The 17,782-nt window shown below is 38.8% G+C and overlaps 2 protein-coding genes across 2 annotated transcripts in view; both read right to left on the minus strand.

Annotated features, from left to right (window-relative positions):
• eif2ak3 (eukaryotic translation initiation factor 2-alpha kinase 3) overlaps positions 1-10,039 on the minus strand; it is a 29,778-nt gene extending 19,739 nt beyond the window's left edge. The window contains exon 1 of the mRNA XM_079635004.1: positions 9,391-10,039. Coding sequence (XP_079491130.1) covers positions 9,391-9,686 — 296 coding nt within the window. The 5' untranslated portion in view covers positions 9,687-10,039. The remainder of the gene's footprint in view (positions 1-9,390) is intronic.
• Positions 10,040-10,805: 766 nt separating this feature from the next.
• rpia (ribose 5-phosphate isomerase A (ribose 5-phosphate epimerase)) lies at positions 10,806-16,510 on the minus strand. Its single transcript, XM_079635663.1, has 10 exons — positions 16,442-16,510; positions 16,084-16,300; positions 15,121-15,181; positions 14,992-15,047; positions 14,835-14,894; positions 13,700-13,764; positions 13,506-13,574; positions 13,056-13,197; positions 12,024-12,123; positions 10,806-11,803 (listed from the first exon to the last, which is right to left on the minus strand). The coding sequence occupies exons 2-10, from the start codon at positions 16,255-16,257 to the stop codon at positions 11,706-11,708; spliced, it is 825 nt and encodes a 274-aa protein (XP_079491789.1). The 5' UTR covers positions 16,258-16,300; positions 16,442-16,510; the 3' UTR covers positions 10,806-11,705.
• Positions 16,511-17,782: the final 1,272 nt, after the last annotated feature.

The following is a 17,782-nucleotide window of genomic DNA, read 5'->3' on the forward strand; positions in this document are numbered from 1 at the left end:
GCCTGACACCGATTCAGTTTTGTAGACTATATTGTAACATGAACTGCAAAAAAAGAGCCATGAGATGCAATTAAAGTCAACGCACACAAAATCAAATTGTAATCGAGACTTAACTAAACTTATATTCTTCAGCTAACAGTGAGAATTTCTCATCGTTTTCTGTTTTTGCCACCTTGTATTTCTCTTCATTTTAATGTCTGTTCACTTTTACTTTCTATGTCTTATTTTATTGCACTTGCACATCTTCATGTTATATATTACGCCCACCTGTTTCTGTACTATTTACCGGTATCTGTTTCAGTCACAGGACTTTCCACTCAACCGGCATATTTATTACAGTCAGCAGGGAAAGGCAATGGTGTTAAATACAAAAACACTTATAGAAATGTAAATCTTATATTGAACGTCAATATATAAACTACAATTTTCAAGGAAATAAAAAATAAGAGAAAGTATCAAACTGGTAAAAAAAAAAAAAAAAAAGTCAGCTTGTAAACTGTGAGAGGAGCTTCACTTTATCTTCTAGCATTTTAAAAGCCTGAATGCTCACAAATGACACTCACCCTTTAAACTCTCTCAACATTATTCCTGCCATGCGGTTTAACACTTTGCACTTACACAAACAGATAGTGTGCTTCCACACACACCTGTGATCCCTCCCTCTCACTCTCACTTACTCTCATCTCTCTTTATCTCTCTCAGAGGAAGTCAAGAGAATCTCAACGCAGACCTGATGTAAACAGACTGCATGGAAGAAGAAAAAAAAAGAAACAACTAGGGTATCTGAGGGGTTTGGTCCAATCATAGGAGGCTTTCCTCCTCCCTCAGCCAATCAGGGATTAGATGTGTTGCTGCACTTTAAATCAGAAACCACTCCTTTAAAAAAACACCAGCCAATGGACATAAAAAGCCCGCTGTAACCATGCCACAGCAAGCAGCTCTTATCAGCTAAGTGTGAGTTAGCAAGTACCACTGCAAAACACACACATGCACAATGGGAGCATGGGGAGCACGTGGTCAAGTTGTGAAAACAGAGGCGCACCCCTGCGGAGAAGCCGCAGAATTCATGACAGCTTAACAGAGTAAAGGACTTTGTGCAGACAATTGTTTGGCAAGACAACATGCAGAAACCTGATACAGTAATGAATCATACAACAATGCGATTCAAGCAACAGTTTAGTCAGAAATGTAAAATCTTTGTGCCATTCAAATCCCTATGACTTTCTGTCTTCTGTGGAACACAAAAGAAGATATTTAAAAACATGTCCCCAGGTTGCTATTTTTCATACAAAAAGAATGAATGGGGACTGATGCTTGTCAAGCTCCAAAAAGAAAACATTCATGACTTGTGCATTTTTTTAAGGTCGCGGTGACATATTCCTCTGCGAAATTCAGCAGGCAAAATGCAGTAATTTTAATAGGAATTCATGCGACCGGGAACAGCCCTCACATGAATTTCGCATTGGATGCAAGTTTTTTTTTGTTTAACTTTTAGTTTTGGACGTTGAATAATAATAAAAATCTGCTTGGTTTGGAAGTGACTTCTTCATGCATTCCTACACTATTGACCATTCACAAAATTCTGCAGAGGTTTGCTAATGTGACCGCACCTTTGATCTCCCAAACCCACACAACAGCTTTAAGAGAAGAACAGACTGAAAAAAGTGCCCCCCTCCCCCTCTTTCACTTAAGCTCTTTAAAATCCAGTTAACACTCTGCCTAATATCTCCTTTTGTGTTCTGCAGAAGGAAGAAAATCATACAGGTTTGCATAACGTGAGGGTGAGTACATTTTAGATTGCCTTTTCCTGTAACATGAAGACAGTCAACCAGCTGAAATAGTTTGTTTGTTTATAATGTATCACTGCGCCAGTTGGCCACTTTATTCATGGACAGACAGGTGAAAAATGGAAAAGTCAATCAATAAAAAATTATAAAATGTTTTTAAAGTTTATCTTCCATTAAAAACCTTTTCATGAAAATTAGGTGAAACAGTAAAGAGATCTAGAGGAGTTAAAACCATCACAGTCCAGCTTATATTGCCGTTTGCTCATGCCTCTGATCTGTGGTACTGTTAAACAGAAGTCTCTGAAGGGGCAAAGACTACAGAGTTTTCCAAGTGAAAGTGATTTTCTGCTTGAGTTAGCACACAATAAAACATAGCACTGCAGCTACTGAGTTCAGAGCTCGGTATGGAGTGTTACACAAAGCGTTCGGCAATGCATTTCAAGGTACCATCATCCCCAGGCAACATCCGCAGTACACAAACATGGTGTCCATATCCGTATAGGCTATCTCAAAAGCGAGAAACAGACTCACTAGAACATTCAGCCCTTCACACCACAAGAAAAAAAGTGCAGTGTGTATTACTTGTTGGATATGTGGTATAATGCTGGGGGCGATATGACCAAAACCCTGCATCATCATATTTTTTTTAAGAATCTGATGGTTTTGGGATATATCACAGTATTTTTTTTTTTTTATATTAACCTTTATAGGATAGTGCCTTATTTCACTGTCAGGAGGACATCCAGAATAATAATAAAAAACAAAAAAACATTGTAATGTTAAAATACAAATTTACTTCAAAACAATGGTGATAATAAAATGAATTTATAAAACTAACATTAGTTAATATTTTAAAATGTAACCAAATGAAAAATCCTTTAATTGTTGGCAAGTTTACCATTTGAAACATGACAACTTGTGTGATATCCTTTATAAACTATTTATTAAATGTTATTGCTATTATTACTACTACTACTACAATAAGAATACATTATACTGTGCAATAGTAATATTTATTTAATCATTTCCTCAAATTAGACCAAACTTTTTTTTTTTAGTTTATATGACATGATATCAAATATTGTATCAAGTGAGATGAAATGGCGAAATGCAGGTGAAGTGACTCTAAGAGCAGCTCGGCAGATGAAGTTCACGTCCTCAGTAAGACGGCAGACGCTGGAAACTCTACGAGCATCACGCGAGCTTCAGTATGTGTGTGTAGTAAAAAAAACTGTGGCGCTAATTCACGGAGAACAAGCAGACTTCAGATTCAATAGCAGTTTTTTTTTTTCTTTTCTTAATAGTCACAGACACTAGTCCATATAGTATTACTGGATTCGGTCCGAGTTTTCAGCATCGCAGATATCATAGGGCTCTACATGGTAATTTGCCATGTTAAAGCGAGTTGGTTGTCTGGGTTATTTATGGTTGTGTTATAAATTTAGAACCATTAGTAAGATTTGGGTATGCAGTTGATAGTTCCCCCTCTATCTGCAGCAATTGTTTCAGCTACGCACTAATATAGCAGTTATTGAAAAATACACATCGCCCAGCAATAATGTGGTGCATGACAAGAGTGCTTATGTAGAACAGAGAGATGACCAGTATTCAAAAGTATAGTTCACCCAATAGATTTACTCAACGTCGGTCTTTACAAACACGCATTGATTTCTTTCTTCTGCAGTAACACAGGATATTAGAAAAATATTGAGAATCAAAACATTTGAGTTTACCTATATTGTATAATAAGAGATATTACTCAAAATATATTATGTTCCAAAGAAAAAAAAAAAGATTTGGAATGACTTCTTGAAGGCAAGTAAACACTGACATAATTTTCATTTTAGGGTGAACTGTCCCTTTAAGGGTAATACAACCCATTAAAGAAAGTTGCATTTATTCTAACACTGTTGATGGCAGTCTTCATCATGCAGAGTTTTTCTCCATGTATTGATTAAAGCATTTACTCAGTGTGTGTGTGTGTGTGTGTGTGTGTGTGTGTGTGTGTTTAATCTGTCTTCTCACTCCATGTCACGTTCTGACACGCCCAAGCTGCTATCACCATGCAGAACTATAAGCGCTTCTGCCATCTAAATTGACCTTGCTAAATTCAGTCCATCTTGAACTGCGATTTCAGCATGCCTAGCTTCAGTCAAAGATTTTAACAATGAAATTAAACTAAACGCAGTGAGGCACACCTGTATGATTTTTTCAAAGCACTCCAACACTCACGTGCCAAACACACCACCACAAACTTGCACAAATCACAAGAAAATTAAAATCACATACTATTTCCACACAAACTAATTCCAAATGTCATCATGCACAGGTCACTGTCATTTCACTCCTCTTTAACTCTCATCATCTTCCTCCTGTTTCTATCTCTCCAACATAGCGCGGTGCAGAGAAATCAAAACTCTGTCACATGGTGCTGCTCTCTTCCTATTGGACGAGTCCTGGCCTTGATCTAGGTGGCTGATTTGTTGTTGCTAAGCAGTGAGGAACCAAACTACAGGAAAAGCCTGGGTCCTGTCTACCAGGTCCTAGCGCCTTTGGGTTTCTGTCTCGATGTTCCCCCTTTACTTTCTCCCTCCTCGTCTCCCCAATCTCTCCCTCTGCCACACCTCTCCCATCTTCCCACCCATTGCTGCAGTGCAGTAAGGTGTGTCCTCTGCAATGAATGAAGGAACAGCTTTAAAGAATCAAACCATAAACAGAGCAAAAATCAATCAAGTCCAGAGCGAGCCTCGCCGCATGGGTAAGAGTAACAACACCAATACCGTGCATAAAATCAGCTGTATTTTTATAGTCTGAACGGCTTGTACGATATATCAAGAGTGCTTATCCATGTCAGTTGAAGTAGAAAAGTTAGCATTAAATATGCCAAGTTTGGTCCTGATTACAAGATGACCAAGTCTTATCTCAGAGTGATGAACTTCATTTGCAACCATGAGATCATATAAAACAAATCTGACAGCTTCTCCATAGTTATCTAACCATCAAGTCAGACAAAAAAAAAGCCCACAACAACAAGCACACAAACTCTACCCTTTCCTTCCCTCCTGCTCTCTCTCTCTCTCGCAACTCAAATTCTGAGCACTTTTTCCTTCCACTCGTCTAATTGGCCAACAAGTTTGCCAGCTCAGCTCTTCTGATTGGCTGTTGCTAAGCAGTAGGCAGTTGGAGCTAGACGTCTGGCAGAGTTTGCACCAGGCAGCGGAGAAGCTGTTTCACCGTGAGTGTGTATTGGTGTGCGTGTGTGTGTGTGTATCAGTGAGGGCACCTCGAGCGAAGTGTTCCTTCCAAAAGGTCCCTCAGGAATCACCAGCAGTCCAAAAATACACACACTGAGGCAAAGCTGATCTACATTAGTCTATAGGCCATACCTGGATTATGTTCGCCAATGGAACTACCAAAACCCCACAAGAAGAACTAACAAGTACTAATTCAGTTTTATATACATTTAAACAGCAATTGTGGTGATAAAGACACTCTTAACAGTCTGGAAACTGAGCCCGGTTGGTTGGTTTGGAAGATCTTCACAATATGTCTTGTATTTTATTTATTTATTTTTTACCACCATCAATGGACTTTAATGAACTGAACAACAAAACAAGCTGTTAAGAGTGACTTTATCACAAGTGATCCCCACAATCTCTGCTTTTGTTGTGAGAAGATCTCTCCAGGGTTAGACTCCCATTTGCCAGTCGACCATGCTGTGTAACACACAAAACTGTCCCAGGAGAACACCATCCCCCAGTAAAGCTGTTCCATGTCGTGGGGAAGGCCTGAGGGTGTTGATTATCATCGCTGTGTTATGGAGAAGTGAGCACAAAGGTTTTGTTCTTGCATTCATGCATTATCAATAAAAGCCAGACATTTGCTTGTTTATTTATATGTGATTGACGGATTCTTGAACACTGCACATAAATGCATGAGATTGTTTGATATTGAGGATCATGGGGGAAACATGCAGAGGTGTGAGCAAGTGCTTTATCTTGGCAGCAGGTGTGAAGGCAGCTGCTACTCTCACCCCTGTAGAGATACCCAACCAATGCAGTGTTAAACACACTACACACAATTCCCTCGAGTGTGCATGACACATATAACTATGCCACCAGAAACAAAGACCAGCCTCTCCTTCCAGTGATGTATGACTACTGTCAAGACAAAGTCCCGGCAACTTCACATTAAAACACCAGCACTGAAGTGGTGTTTAAAGCAGGATTTCCAGCAGGCTATTCAGACAGATAAAGCATTGTTGCACTGATCATTTGCAACACATCATGTAGAGCATATTGGAAAGTTGACTTTTTTTTCCCCCTGTTACTTGGGTAAATGTCTTTGTGCTTGGTATATAGAGGTTTCAAAATGCATGCATATTAACTTTAGTTATTTCTTCCATAAACTGCAAATGATATGGAACTTAATTATGCTGTAAATATGTAATGAGGTGACTGTACTTTATAACACAGGCAACCCGTTTAATATACCAAAAGTAGAAGTGGTCGGTCAGGTTAGCAATTAAGCTGTGGTAGTTATGTTGCTATCAGCAGTACCAGAGCAAGAGCACATCTCATTCATTCATAATGTTCAACAAAAAATAGCAGATTTTGCTTTTTAGCTTTTGATTTACAGCCCCAATGAAATCAAAATTGAATTTTTGGGGGGTTTTAGTATGAATGTTCGTTACCTAAAGCTAATGTGCTCCAAAACAATGACAAAATTCACATTTAGAAGATATAAGCGGTCAATATGGGTCAACGATTTTGATGACATCACTCGGCACCTTAGCTTCTCATCAGATTTTCTGTCCAATCAAATGCTCTCTAGAATCTGAAGCGCACCCTACACTATAAATGGACTCTGAAGCTGCAGCTGAAATCATGAATTACAATTTTTTTATATGGTGAATGGCACATAATTCACTATATATGGGATAGGGAATGATTCAGATTGGGGTGAATGAAGTCTGGTTTCACGACTTCATGAATGAACCGTCGCAGCGCACACACAGTCTGCTCTGGTCCAGAGACACGATAGCAAAGAGCAAATCACATGCTCAAGTCGGTGCAGACCACAAAACGTATCGGACCCTGACCCATTGGAATATTATATTTTAAAGCGATATGGAGATTAGGAGGATAAATGGTTAGACTCGCCATTAGAAACAGCATTGACGAGTAGAAGAGATGTCACTCAGAATTAGAGGCACCAACATAATTTAAACACTTTTTAAACAACACATCCTCAGCAGGATTTCACTGTTTGTAACTGCTTTAGTAACAGTTTCATATTAAATCTGTTAAACTTTGGCTGTCAATTGCGAGCTCAATGGCTCTGGCTGTGCTGTGATATAGCTATTGGCTATTTTTTTAAAAGGGGAGGAGCTGTACAACATGTCCCACCCTGTCTTCCTGTTTCAGTGGAAATTACGTCAACACATTGAATAACGCTGCATGCTTTTTCAAGGCACTTCAGTGGGTCTTTAAAGGATAGTTCTGATGAAAAACCTGTCATCATTTACTCACCCTCATGCGGTTCCAAACCTGTATGACTTTCTTCTGTGAAACATACATTAAAGAATGTAAAAGTGAAAGTCCTGAGTGTATTTTTTTCTTTTTACATACAAATGAGAGTCAATCAATGGCCACCAAAACTGTTTGGTTACCAGCATTCTTCAAAATATCTTATTTTGTGTTCCAAATATGAAACAATATTAGAAGTAAAGGATGACAGAATTTTCCTTTTTGGACGAACTAACCCTTTAAATAATATATAAATGCAAAAAAAACAATAGTATTTAAAAAATAAACGATATATTTTGTTGATATTTTAAAAAAAATTAACAATATAATAGAATATTAACAAAATATATGTAAAAGAAATCAATAAAATGTTATATTTGTTTAATTGATTAAGTGTCAAAGGTGTCTGCTGCTTCACCTCCTGAACATAACCTTAAGAAACCCAAGTCAAAACACAGAAGTTTCAGATGTAACAGAACGAGTCACCTTTTGCCTTCAAAGGTTTTAGAAGATTCTGAGAACTGGCAAACCATCAGATTCTGAGAACTGGAAAACCATCGACACCCTGGAATTCCTCGCTGTAACTCAAGTGAGGTTGTCTTTTTTTGTTTTTGTTTTTTTTACACCCTTTCATTTGATTTGAATCTTCAGGTTGCAATCTGTTCTCTGTACTTCATTATTAATTCCTTATTTTAAATAATTTTTTTCTAAAGCCTGTAAATATCATGAGCCGATACCGGTCCTGCCAACTTGTGCTCGTTTAGAAAAATCCTCCATGAATGGGTGCGACACATCGATGTGACAGCATGCAGATGGTAAAGCAAGGTGTGACGGATTTTTTTTTTTTTTTTTTTACTGCAGTGGAGCAGATCATGTGTTCTCCAGGATGTTATCAGGTCCTGTGACATATTTGCAGAACAAACATTTCCACCCAAAACAAAATTGAGCTTCAGCTAAAGAAAAAAAAAATGCTAGGAGGAAAAACAAATCACCTTAAAGCATTAAAGGTGTTGGTCAGGATTTTGGGTTCAAAAAAGTAACTAGGGCACCAAAACAAACAGTTCCTGAAACAATTATTCTTAAATTAGTATTAAAGCAAGATTACATGACCTCCCCATCCTCCTAGTCGACATTGATTCTATCTAAGGTGGGGCAGATGGTTCGGATGCGGTAACACACTGATATTTAAGTCAGTGGAACAGGACGATTAATTCCCGCCACAAACAAAAACAAAACATCCGGAAAGTTGGTGCGCGCGGTGGGCGCAGGAGACGCGTCTTTAGTCGCGCGCTGAGAAGCGGTTTAAGAGCGTCAGCGCAGCGTTCACTGCCTCCATAGACCGCAGTCTACTGGTGGATACCGGCTTCCTCTGTAATAAGTGTAGTATAAATGGATAACTAATGACTGAAGAAATATTTCCCATTCAACCCTATTAAACGGTGAAAATCTCAAAAGACACGTTTCCATTGATGCAAACGTAAACTGAACATTTTGAACTTCTATAAGTGTGTTTACAAATAATACTGAAGTCAGTCTCCGTCAGGCTGACATGAATCTCACGCCCACAGTCAAAACACTGCAGCAGTTTTTCCTAGACAGAAAGCCCCCTTAGGCTGTGTGAGTGATAGCAGTAAAACAAGTTTAGAACTCCAGAGAAACAGTTAAGAGATGCTCTTTAAGTTCATAAACATACGAGCGCGATAGGGGAGATAAGCGGTCTGTCAGTCATCTGTATCTCCATGTCATGATAACTTATTGGATTTTTTGCTAACTGCCCACAAGTGGCCAGTGTTATAATGACAGCGTCGATCAAATGACTAAATTAATGGAAGAATTAATGCAACTGTCACGAGGATTTGATTTGGTAGTGTAAATGTTTGCACATATGTATCCTCTATTGGGGGACCAGCAGGGAGAGGTCGACTGCTGCAAACATCCGCCCATCACGAACTCCAGCTCACAACTTTACTGAAGTTGAATAACACGTCAGAAAGCAACGTGACAACCTAAAGAACGCGTCTCACACCCGGACAAACGGGTTAACTTCTGCTATTACTCGGGGGGTAACTGCCTACCTCCGGTGTTGGTGTAAGTTTGCGTCGCTGTCTCCAGTCGTCTCTTCGCTCTCTCCTGTCGAGCCGTAGTCGTCGTCCTCTACGGTCACTTCTCCGAAACCCGGGGCTCCTCCGACATTGTCAAGTGGCCGCTCCATAACGGCAGCATGTTCCGCCGCCTTGGTGTTTGGCGTCGGGGCCACTTCGAGTTTTCTCTCCGAGAGAGACTGACTTTGCAAAGTAACCGTTAACGTTCTCAGAACAAGCAGCAGCAGCAGAGATATGCACACATTTCCAAACTGAAACCCCCTTTCCATTGGGACAAGTGGCACATGAGTAGTTAGGCAATCACATACCAAAATACAAAGTGAATTTTAAAAACTAGACTATAAAACGCGTTCTACAAGTAAATTCGTAAGGCTATTTGATCTCTTTCTGTTGTCCTCTCTTAACGTAAACATGCACTCAACAGCACCATGTTATTCCCTTTATACTTGACGTTGGCCGTGCCGTGGTAACGTTAAGCCCCGCCCCGTATCCAAACGCCCATTGGCTGCGAATGGAAGCAAATCCCTGCAGTGTGTGCTGATTGGTGTGAGTGTTTGTCAATCTTCACTGCTCGTCTACTAAGCAGGTTTTGATTGCTTCCTACAACTGTCATTTACAGTGCAGTCTGTTGACGTGTCGCCACTCTTATGCACTTTATTCCATTGGGCGCTTTCCCTGTCACTCAGAATAGAGGCGGGAGGAAAGGCAGCCTAGAGCGAAAGCAAAGCTAGTATGGCTGTCCTCTGAAGTATATTATTGGCTAACGTTACACCGTTGAGTTTTTAGCCAATAAAATATTAGTGTTGACTCCAACTTGTTTCATTGGTATGTTTACGGAAGCCGCGAAAGAAATCTAGTTAATCCATTGGTCTGACACGCTATCAATCAAAATCAGCCCTACTGTGATTTCTAACGGAGGGGCGTCGCTGCTTCTTTTTGAGTGAACCTGATTGGGTAAAAAGTATAAGGATGGAAATAACGACGTGGCCGTGTGTTTTCGGTGTTTGCGGACAAAAAAGTGAAGTCATGTTTGACAATTTCATTTCCGGGCTTTTTAGGAAAATAAACCTCTGCCCGTCCCTTGCACAAAATTTAGTAAGCGCATTTTCCTTTAATTGTTAAAATAATTAATGTACACATATACGTAACGTTATCGGATTGTAATAACAGACTAAGAATCATAACACTTTTAAAGTAATACGTTTACAAATATTTAGGGAACTTCAAGCATTTCATTCACTACGTACACTTTTTGTAGTCATGAAGGTTGGCTACATGTGCTGTGCAATGTATATGGCGCCCTCTTGTGGCCTGATACATAATCTGATAACTCATGTTTGACTGAGCCATACTGATTTAGTAAAACGTCAGATAAAAATGACAGTTCATAATTAATTGGTCCAGTTTTAATATTGATTTTCAGTCTGGAGGACAACATTTGAAAACTTCAGTATCACAGTACAATTGGGAGAGTAAAACAAGCTGGTATCTGAAGAAGTACAATACCCCAAATTCACAGTGACCTCTGTGAGGTTTTCATGAACAGAACTGAGAGATCAATAAATGTACAGAAGATAAGGCTTTCAGCTGTGCCACCAACTCACTGCTGCTTTCATCCCTCAACAACACTGTGCTGATGGCCACAGGCACATCAAAAAAATTATACAAAATCAATATCAAAAGATATCTGAAATGATTGATCAATTAATTAAAGTAACCACTGTGTGCAGGAAAAGGCCACAAGTTTAACTTGAGGTTTCATGTTGGAACGTCTGATCATATCTACCAGCATCTTCAAAACGGTTTCAAAATGATCATACAAACCCACAGAAAATGTATTGACGATCAATTTCGATGTGATTGAGAAAGGATTGTAAGGCTAGCAACTATGCTTTGTGAAAATATACATTTACATAGGCACAGACGCAGGCCACTATATTCATGCGTGTGTATAGACATCCATGCAATACAACATTCACAGTAGAGCATGGAAAGAAGTAAAAAAGCACAGAAGGCAAAATGACAGACCGTAAGGACCGTAACTGCAGGTATCATTAGCTGAATTCTTCAGACAGAAGATATGAGAGAAGAAGAAACAGGAAAGGCCAGGAGACCTAATGTTGCATTGATGTGTAAAAATCCCCCATTTCATGTACACACCAGTCCTGATCAGACATCTGATGGTTTCTGTACCAGAAAATAAAAGAACCTGTAGGGAGAGTCTGTGTCTGTGAATGGCACTTGAGGTGTGCAGGCTGGTCTATCACAAGAGTAGAGGAAGGATCTTCTCAGTTGACAGGAGGGTCTCTAGTCTTGACACTTCCGTCCTCCATACCGAAGTACACCCGCTCAGCCATCCCCACAAACAAGCCCGTCTCAACCACACCTTCATCAAAGAGAGAACACTCGTTGGTGGTATTTAGGAATATATACACTACTGTTTCAGAGGTTTGGGGCCGGCGAGATAGGTATAAATACAGTCGTTTTAAATTAATATTTCAAATAAATGCAGCCTTGGTGAGCAAGAGACTTCTTTTAAAAACATAAAAAAAAATAAAAATAAACATGAACAGTTGGTATGTAAAGAGAAGAAAGGTGGTACACACCTGGGATCATCTTAATGGCCGTGTTGACCTCTTTCCAGTTCTGAGCATGCTCAAACTTCCAATCCAGAATGAAGTTGCTGTTATCGGTAACCACTGGACCCTAAATTTAATAGATTCAAATCATAAGATGAATACATAACATATCCAAAAACATCAAGATAGGGAGCATGACAAATAATGTGTGTGTAATAATATAAATACAGAAGTGTTGACTAAGGTTGTATTCACACTTGTAGTTCGATTCTCTTGGTTCTTTTGGTCCGGACCAAAACAGAACATATTATATTTAGTCCTGGTTTGCTTAGCGTTCACACTTTCATTTTGAACTCCAGACATAAAGATTAAAAACCAAAAAAAGCCTTATATTTTGCAATGGAACTGAACACCCAAAACAGCGCTGTGTGCTGGGCTAAATGCACTCGTTATGATGGGGTTTTTACCAGCTGAGAACTCGTGAAGAGTTTATAAAATGATTAAGAGTCAAAACAGAAGTAGGGATTCCTCAGTTGCACAAGAAGATCTGCTGCAAGGAGACGGTGTTTCTGACTCCTGTACCAAACTGGAATGAGCACCATTGCTCTAATGATGAGAGGAACCGGGTATCTTTGAGCATTCTGTCCTCTTTAGGGTCATCCTGTTTTCGGTTGTCTTTGGTCTACTGGAACACAACAGTGTTCGTTTGGAAGTGGAAAACACTTGAAAAGATGGGTCTCAGTCCGCTTATTTGGTGTGCACCAGTTCAGATGGTAGCGTTCACACTTATTTAAATGAAGCGCACTAACAGAGCAATCGCACCAGAGTTCATTTAATCAAACCAAACCAGCCAAGTGTGAACACATCCTTAGTTCTTTTCTATGACAAATTAAGCTCTTTGGGTTGATTCAGTTCAAATGAATTCAGATAAAGAAGAGTTCATATTTTAAGGCAAGACATTGTAATTTCTTAATGTAAATGTAGCAAATAAACCAAAAAGAACCCTCAATGGTGTGCATAACACAATTGTAACTCAAGATCCATCAGTAAGACTCTTACAGCTTTACTGACTGCCATCCTCAGCACTGCCTCTCCTCCAAAGCGCCGGGCAAGGGCTCTGGACACGGGCACATACGCCATGGGGATGACCTCCACCGGCACCCCTTTCTTCCACTGCTGCCCCAGAGCCTTTGAGTCCTTTCTGCCCACACAAAAAACAAAATGACATCACATGAGCACATCTAAACTTCTAGTTTGTACATGTAGTAGAAGACTGTCTTACATAATTATAGCAACCACATGCTCAGTTATAATGACACATGACTTCTGTTAAACGCTACACGCACCTCATGATCAGTAGTAATTATGGGCTGCTAAATATATACTGAGTTTCGTAGCTCAAACGGTAGAGCACGACACTATGGGTGGATTCCCAGGAAATGCATGAACTGATGAAGTGCAACGCAAGTCGCTTTGGATAAAAGCATCAGCCCGTCTCCACATACATACCTATAGTCTGCGATGACAATGAAGTGTTTGGCACAACCAGCCACAATCTTCTCCTGAGTTAAGCATCCTCTGTTTTGAAGGAGGAAAAGAAGGACATGACACAAGACCTGATGACACCTCAGGAATTTCACACAAAAGAACATGGAAGAGGAATTGGAAAATATCCTTGGATTAAACATGTTTTCCAAACTCACCCTCCTCCTTTAATCAGAGTCAAAGCAGAATCAACTTCATCAGCTCCGTCAATTGCTACATCCAGCTAGAAGTCACACAAAAACACTCTTTAGGGCACTCAGAGAAAGTTTGAACATGTATTTAGGATATGAAGATTTTGTTCTGTGTCCAGTTAATCTCAATTGACAGTATTTGTTGTTACATTTGTGAAAGCAAGCATAACATTTCTCCAAATGTACATGACAACAGAATTGAAAGATTTTGGCATATTTGCAATATGATTTTATTTTACTTTTATGATTTTTCTGTCCCCTTGTATACATGATTCGTCTTCCTCTGCACTCTATTTAGGCACTTATGTTATTTGTAATGTCATTGTTTTTTTTTTTGTATTGTTATATATATATATATATATGTTCTTCGGTCTCTATTGTTCTTAACAAAACTAATTATCAATAGTGAGAGAAAATGTTTTTCGTTAAATTCAAAAGCATACTTCACCGGCTGGCAAAATGGCTTTCAATTAAACTTGGCTGCTTATCGAGTAGAAAGACAAAACTTTTTTTTGAAATCGGCGCTACCTGACTAGAGGAAACAGAGAAAAGGCTATCTTCCCGTCTGCCAAATAGGTAGGAAAACTTCAACTTTCACCAGTCTGCTATGGATACACTTACCAGAGTCAAATATCGTAGGAAATAAGTCTTAGCAAACTTGAGTCATAATGGTGTAGACTTATATTATTCCGGGGTGCAAAGAGTAAACATTTAGCAAGAGTGAGTTACTTTCGGTTTCCAGGGAAGGATCCAGGGAGTAGTTAAAGGAAGCTAAAAAATAATAATCAATGGAAAATCTGAAAAACCTCCGTGCTTGTAGTCGACATGCAGCACGAACAGTGTTTTAGGCCAAATGGAGAGGAAAAGTGAAAGAAACTGCAGTTCTGTCAGTTCCACCCAAACCTCTGAAGCAAAGCCTGACACTAGGCGGAATGATAATTTCTTAGTCAAACGTGCACTGATAATATCAAGTCAAATTTAATCCAATTAATTAGCCTGCCAAATGTATAGGTCTATACTAAGTCTTCAATTCTAAACCGGTGTTATTTGTTAAGTTGTCTAAATCACCTTTTAACTGTTCAGCTCCCCCTCCCAAACTTACCTCAGGATGTCTGTCTAAATCAGAGAGAGGGAGACCATGCTGCAGAATCAGCTGACGTGCCTAGATCAACAATTCAAATAAGTCCATTATAACACAAGTGTTTAATAGTGTTTAAAGAGCCAGAGTGTTATGTCAACAGATTAAGGTTTATACTGACCTGGAAGGACGTGGGAACACACACAATGTTCAGCTTCTCCTCTCTTACCCTCTCAGCTAGAAAGAAAATACCATCCTTTAGTTAACATCAAATAGCCATAAATGGATAATATTAGATTAAATGTCTTACCCAGCCTGTCCACAGCATAGACTATAGTTGAGCCACTTCCCACCCCAACTACCTGATTGTTCTGAGAGAAAAATACATTTTATGACATAACCAAACAAAACGCAGTCCCACACTTTGATAAGGCCTAAAAATCTATTATTTATTATTTCTTTCAACAAAGAGTAGGTAAAGGAGGTGTATTAAGTCGATAATAATCGATTTTATCGAATAATTGTCGCAGCCTTATTTTAATGTTACGCAACACGTTTGAGCTTCTGCAGGAAAAAATCTCGTGTATATCAGGTTTGGTTGAGCCGTTTATGTTCGCTGATCAATGTTTATATTTTAATTAAAAAAAAACTAATTTGAACTCAAATCATATAACCTTAAAGAGATTGAGTCTCTTCAGAATATTTGGAACAAATGTTACAAATATTAAATATTAAACAAATATTAGCCTAAACCTATCCGATAATGGATTCTTTTTACGACCTCTTTATTAACTTTTTGTAACGTTATGTTACACCACGTAGCTATTTCCAAACATGCTAATCTCTAAAGGTTTAATTTGAGCTGCTTTAGCATCCTTATTTCACCTAGCTTACCGTACTTTACTGCTGCATAAATCATCACAAGTGTGCTTAACTGAAGCCACATGAGTTACACTCACTTTCTTGCTGAGTTCACTACTATTTAACATGTAATATGCCAGCTAGCACGATTAAAGCTAAAGTGTCACAGCGGATACTCACTACAAATTGTGACTGTTAAAGCACATAACGTTAGTCATAGTAAATGTAAAACACCTGAACTGCAGGTCTGTTGATGGGAGAGTAAGTTAACTGAATAACGCTAGATACATCGATATGCAATGCATCGTGTGACTCGTCACGCCTCCTTTAGTGTTTAATGCACCCATTTAGCACGTTAAACTGACGTAACTGGTGGAAATGTGTCACACAACGAAGGTAAATAGAGTCTTACCTGTATGTGATTGTCTACAGCAGCATAAGCTGCCAGTTTTTTGGCCTCTTCAGCCATGAGAGTGCCGTGGTACCTCCTGCTGCTGCTACACACGTGTTTTCCCCCCGTCAGAAAGAGGAGGAGAGATCTGCTGCTACTGATCACTGCAAACTCAGCCCACCTCTGCGGCCTCATCACACAGCGCGTCCACGATCACAACAATCAAATACTTGCCACACTTGTATACATGCACGCGCAGGACCGAAACAGAAAGGACAGTAAACAATATATTAAAGGACGCTCAAAAATGTAGTCAAAATAACACCTGTCAGATAAGTACGAGTTAAGGTGTTTTCATAACAGGCGTGTGTTCTTGTACCCAATAGCAGAGCAGAATACAGTAGCGATGTCCGATTCTGGAGAATGGTTCTTTTGAGTCGGATCTTTTAAACGAGCCGGTTCTTAAAGGGATAGTTCATCCAAAAATCTAAATTCTATCATAATTTACTCACCCCTGCCAAGTCGTTCCAAACACGTAAGACTTTTGTTTTTTTAAGGGCTTCGCAACACAAATGAAGCTCTTTTTGATTAAATCTGAGAGCTTTCTGTCTCTTCATATTATAGACCTATAGGCTTTTTCTGAAGAGACTCAATCGCTTTATACGATGAACAGATTTAATTTAGGCTTTTATTCACATATAAACATTGATCAGTGAACATAAAAGCTCAACCGAACCTGCTTGACACCCGAGAACAAACCTCTTGACCAGAGCACTCTGCTCTTGACCAATTGTGCTGTGTAACAAGATAATGAATTGTTTCTTCTCGCATATGTCAAGCGAACATGATTGAAGTTCTGTTTATCAACTGATGTGAGTTAGTTGAGGAATGTTATATGTGACATTTATATTTTTGGGGGGTGAACTATCACTTTAACTGTTTTCAAGAAAAAAGCATTTAGAGTGAACTGAGGGTTTGACTGATGGGACGAGTAGTAGGCTATTAATAACCGAATAGCAGAAATATCGCAAATTACACGTAGACATGTTTATAACTATTAGATATCTATCTATCTATCCATCTATCTATCTATCTATCTATCTATCTATCTATCTATCTATCTATCTATCTATCTATCTATCTATCTATCTATCAAAAAAAAAACATGCATTTGATTTTAAAACATAAAACATCCAGCCAAGAGATAACATATTTTATATATCCTGTTCTCATTATTATTATTATGAGTCAGGCTTCCCATCTATGATCTATATAATGTTAACAACACTTAACATGACCATTAGAGGGCAGTTTATGCCTACATTACAAAATGACTAGATTTACCAAATCTAAAATGTTGTGGTATTTTTAGTAAGAACAAACTAGAGACTAGTGACATGATTAGATCAGTTTGACCATGTTCAAAAAAAAAAACATTGACATTTAGTAATGAAAATGAACTGTAGCCAACATAAATAGAAAACAGAGGAGCGCTGAAACAGATGGGTATCAATATATCTCTTTATTTGGCAATCAGCTTGAAATGATCTAGATTTCAGTGTATAGCATACCCCTATTAAACCCACACCATCCTTCCAATAAACATGTCTCTTATTTACCTTAGTTTTTACATATTGCAGTTTACAAATTTAGCTTATCTGTTTGACAAAATCGATTTGACAATGAATATTTTTTATGTGCTTTATAAAAATCTACACAT

Source organism: Phoxinus phoxinus, assembly GCF_949152265.1.
Source record: "Phoxinus phoxinus genome assembly, chromosome: 14".
Lineage (NCBI taxonomy): Eukaryota > Metazoa > Chordata > Actinopteri > Cypriniformes > Leuciscidae > Phoxinus > Phoxinus phoxinus.

What these genes read in the sequence shown, in the direction of transcription:
- rpia (XM_079635663.1), bottom strand. Translation starts at nt 16,257, where the DNA reads ATGAGGCCGCAGAGGTGGGCTGAGTTTGCAGTGATCAGTAGCAGCAGA. An exon ending in CTGTAGACAATCACATACAG is followed by an intron (nt 15,182 to 16,083) that starts GTAAGACTCTAT and finishes TTTTTCTCTCAG; the next exon opens with AACAATCAGGTAGTTGGGGT. An exon ending in GGCCATTAAGATGATCCCAG is followed by an intron (nt 11,804 to 12,023) that starts GTGTGTACCACC and finishes TCTTTGATGAAG; the next exon opens with GTGTGGTTGAGACGGGCTTG.